This window comes from Perkinsus marinus (assembly GCF_000006405.1).
Source record: "Perkinsus marinus ATCC 50983 genomic scaffold scf_1104296962730, whole genome shotgun sequence".
Lineage (NCBI taxonomy): Eukaryota > Perkinsozoa > Perkinsida > Perkinsidae > Perkinsus > Perkinsus marinus.
Genome location: NW_003205351.1, coordinates 1 through 2,548, shown reverse-complemented (window position 1 = coordinate 2,548; position 2,548 = coordinate 1). Strand labels below are relative to the sequence as shown.

The following is a 2,548-nucleotide window of genomic DNA, read 5'->3' as shown; positions in this document are numbered from 1 at the left end:
ATACTCTATCTCACTTCCTGAAATGGATACCGCTGGGCTATGTAAGCAGGCTCCAACGACCTTTTCCTTCGGGGTTCATTGAGCATGATTCATGAATAACAAGCCAAAATCATCTCAGGTATTTGAGACAGATATTCTCCCAACGCTGCTTGGCCATTTCTGGGACCCCCTCTGCTTTCGGATAGAGTGTGCTCGATGTCTCAATGAAGTCGGCTGTTTGAAAATCGGTGACGATCCCGATTCCGGAAAGTAAGGCAAACTATGAACCTTGGGTGGACTCGTCTGATCTCGAGTGGAAAATGCGACTCGTGTCCTGCTTACAATCTACTTACGCAGATACGAACCCACCCTGTTGCAGTGCTTCGCTGCCGTCGTTAATAAACTGCATAGTATCCCAGTAGAAGTATTCCAGAGCTTTGAAGGTCTTCGTGGACAAAATAGGATATTCTGGGAAGTGTTCATGAACCAGGTGAGTTCATTGTCGCGCTCAGCTCGTCGAGTTGATTACTAATCAACAGGGGGCTGAGTTAGCAGTGTCCACAGTGAACGACAAATCACATCGTAGTTTATGTATTCTCTGCCAACTGTAACGGAACTGCGATAAGAATCTCTTGGCAAAAATGGTGTGGCCATCATGGTGATAGTGTTAAATCTGCGCCGTTATTCTCGATTTCATCGTCACTGCGACTTCTCTCGTTAATCCTTGTGGTCTTCAGTTATCACTACTTCTCACAAACTTCATCCGCTACAATATGAAGGCAGTAGTCGGAGTAAGTGTTCTGAGCTCGGATGAATCAATGCCGGACATGGCTATGGTCAGGCATACGAGATTACAGGTCCGGCCCTCGCCACGTTGGCGAAAATCTCGGCCTTACCAAACGATGAGATATTCAAGATATGTGTAGAGTTCTGGCAGATGTTCGCTGCTCAACTGTAAGATCGCTTCTCGGAGTTGAATTCGCTGATGGGAACTACCAGATATCTCGATCGAGAGAAGGCCCGGAAGGAGCAGAGTCAGAAGCAGAATATGGGTGGAGGCCAACAGCAGCAGCCACCACTCATGCTAAGGTGAGCTCCGTGTTCCCCGGGGATTTTGGATAATCGATATGAGGAAACCAGCATTCATTTGTGAAGGTTTGTCGATAATTTTGAACTTCGCTCTCCGTCGTCAAAATCCGCGAGGATTCGTCATTGATGTTGTTTTCGCTGGAATATATGAATGTGGATCAAAACTTGAGTGCGCAACCCTGCCATGCCTTTCAGCTTGAGCGGGTCTACTGATATGTCAGTCGATGTTAAAGCTACTGGTGGTGGCCATGAAGAGGAGCTCATCGCTAAGTATCAGCCAATACTCGATAACGTAACTATTGTATAGACTAATCTCTTAGCTGTATAGTATCATCGCAGGTTCGGCGAGTGATGATCATGAGAATGGCGAAGCCTCCCGAGGTGACCATCAAGGAGAACGAGGATGGCGAGATTGTAAGGTGTTGGATGTTACAGCGCAATCCTCCATCTCGGAATCGCCTTCGCTATTAATTTCTATACCTTCACAGCTTTTACGCAACGATTGTCTAGACGTTGCTTATCTGGGAACGGTCTTATTTGATGCGACTCATCTCAGTGGGGCCTTTCATTGATTCTGCAGCTGTGCTGACTGTCCTAGAGATTTTGTACTTCAATGTCATTCCATTCTCACGGTTTTCCAAGTCAAATTATTAAGTTTTCTGAATGCAATCGATACCTCATTAAACGGTAGTGCTATGCCATTTTAACCAACAAGCATTTGGAGGCATACTACTTTTGCAGTCCAGTGCCTGTTGCTCAGTGCTCAGTATCTCTCTTCCTCAAACCTTGTTGAATTATTAGCAGATTATCACGCTGTAGGTGCGAGAAGGAGAAGTGGATACGGATGAGTTAGCTATGTATCGTATGATGCGAGAGTGTCTCATTTATCTTACACATTTGGATCCTAGCAACATGGTTAATATCATGATGGATATCCTCAGCGAGTTAGCCGTTGCTTCCCAGCTCCTGGAACATGTTGTTGCTGTCAGGTTCGGTACCAATCAGATCACCGCTGAACATAGGAATAGCGAGTCTCCCTCAGACTGGAACTGCGGTTTGCTCAGTCGTCTTTGTTGGTGAGATCAACTTCGCTGCGAAGACGTTCTCGATGCTTTTTCAGGTCGGTGGGATCGATATCGGGGGCGATGCCGGAAAATGACGAGAAAAGGTTCATCGTAAGTGTCCGGGTTTTCACGGAAGCTAGAGAGACCTCTCACTCCCACCCAGGTCAACGTTATCAGGGATTTGCTCACTCTCTGCGAAGTGAAGAGGGGAGTTGAGAACAAAGCCATGGTGGCGTCCTGTCTGATGTACGTTCGATTTTCCATTGTCTCGAACTCATTCCAATTCATAAGTTGAAAATTGATATCTTTCGTGAAGTTTTGGAATGGTCAGTCTTCACCAAGGTACGTCGTTGGACAGTATCCGCGGTTCTTGAAGGCGCATTGGAGGTTCCTGAAGAGTGTAGTCAACAAGTTGT

General features: G+C 46.3%; 1 protein-coding gene across 1 annotated transcript; it reads left to right on the top strand.

Moving 5' to 3' along the window:
* Window positions 1-91: 91 nt before the first annotated feature.
* Window positions 92-2,378, top strand: Pmar_PMAR025214 (chromosome region maintenance protein 1/exportin, putative; the record flags this gene model as incomplete). The annotated part of the gene is made up of 11 exons (XM_002771649.1): window positions 92-249; window positions 337-469; window positions 717-770; window positions 821-933; window positions 979-1,068; window positions 1,264-1,360; window positions 1,408-1,482; window positions 1,888-2,019; window positions 2,101-2,144; window positions 2,189-2,243; window positions 2,296-2,378. Coding segments are annotated over 11 exons (1,034 nt in total), but the record flags the coding sequence as incomplete, so codon positions are not given.
* Between the last annotated feature and the right edge of the window lie 170 nt (window positions 2,379-2,548).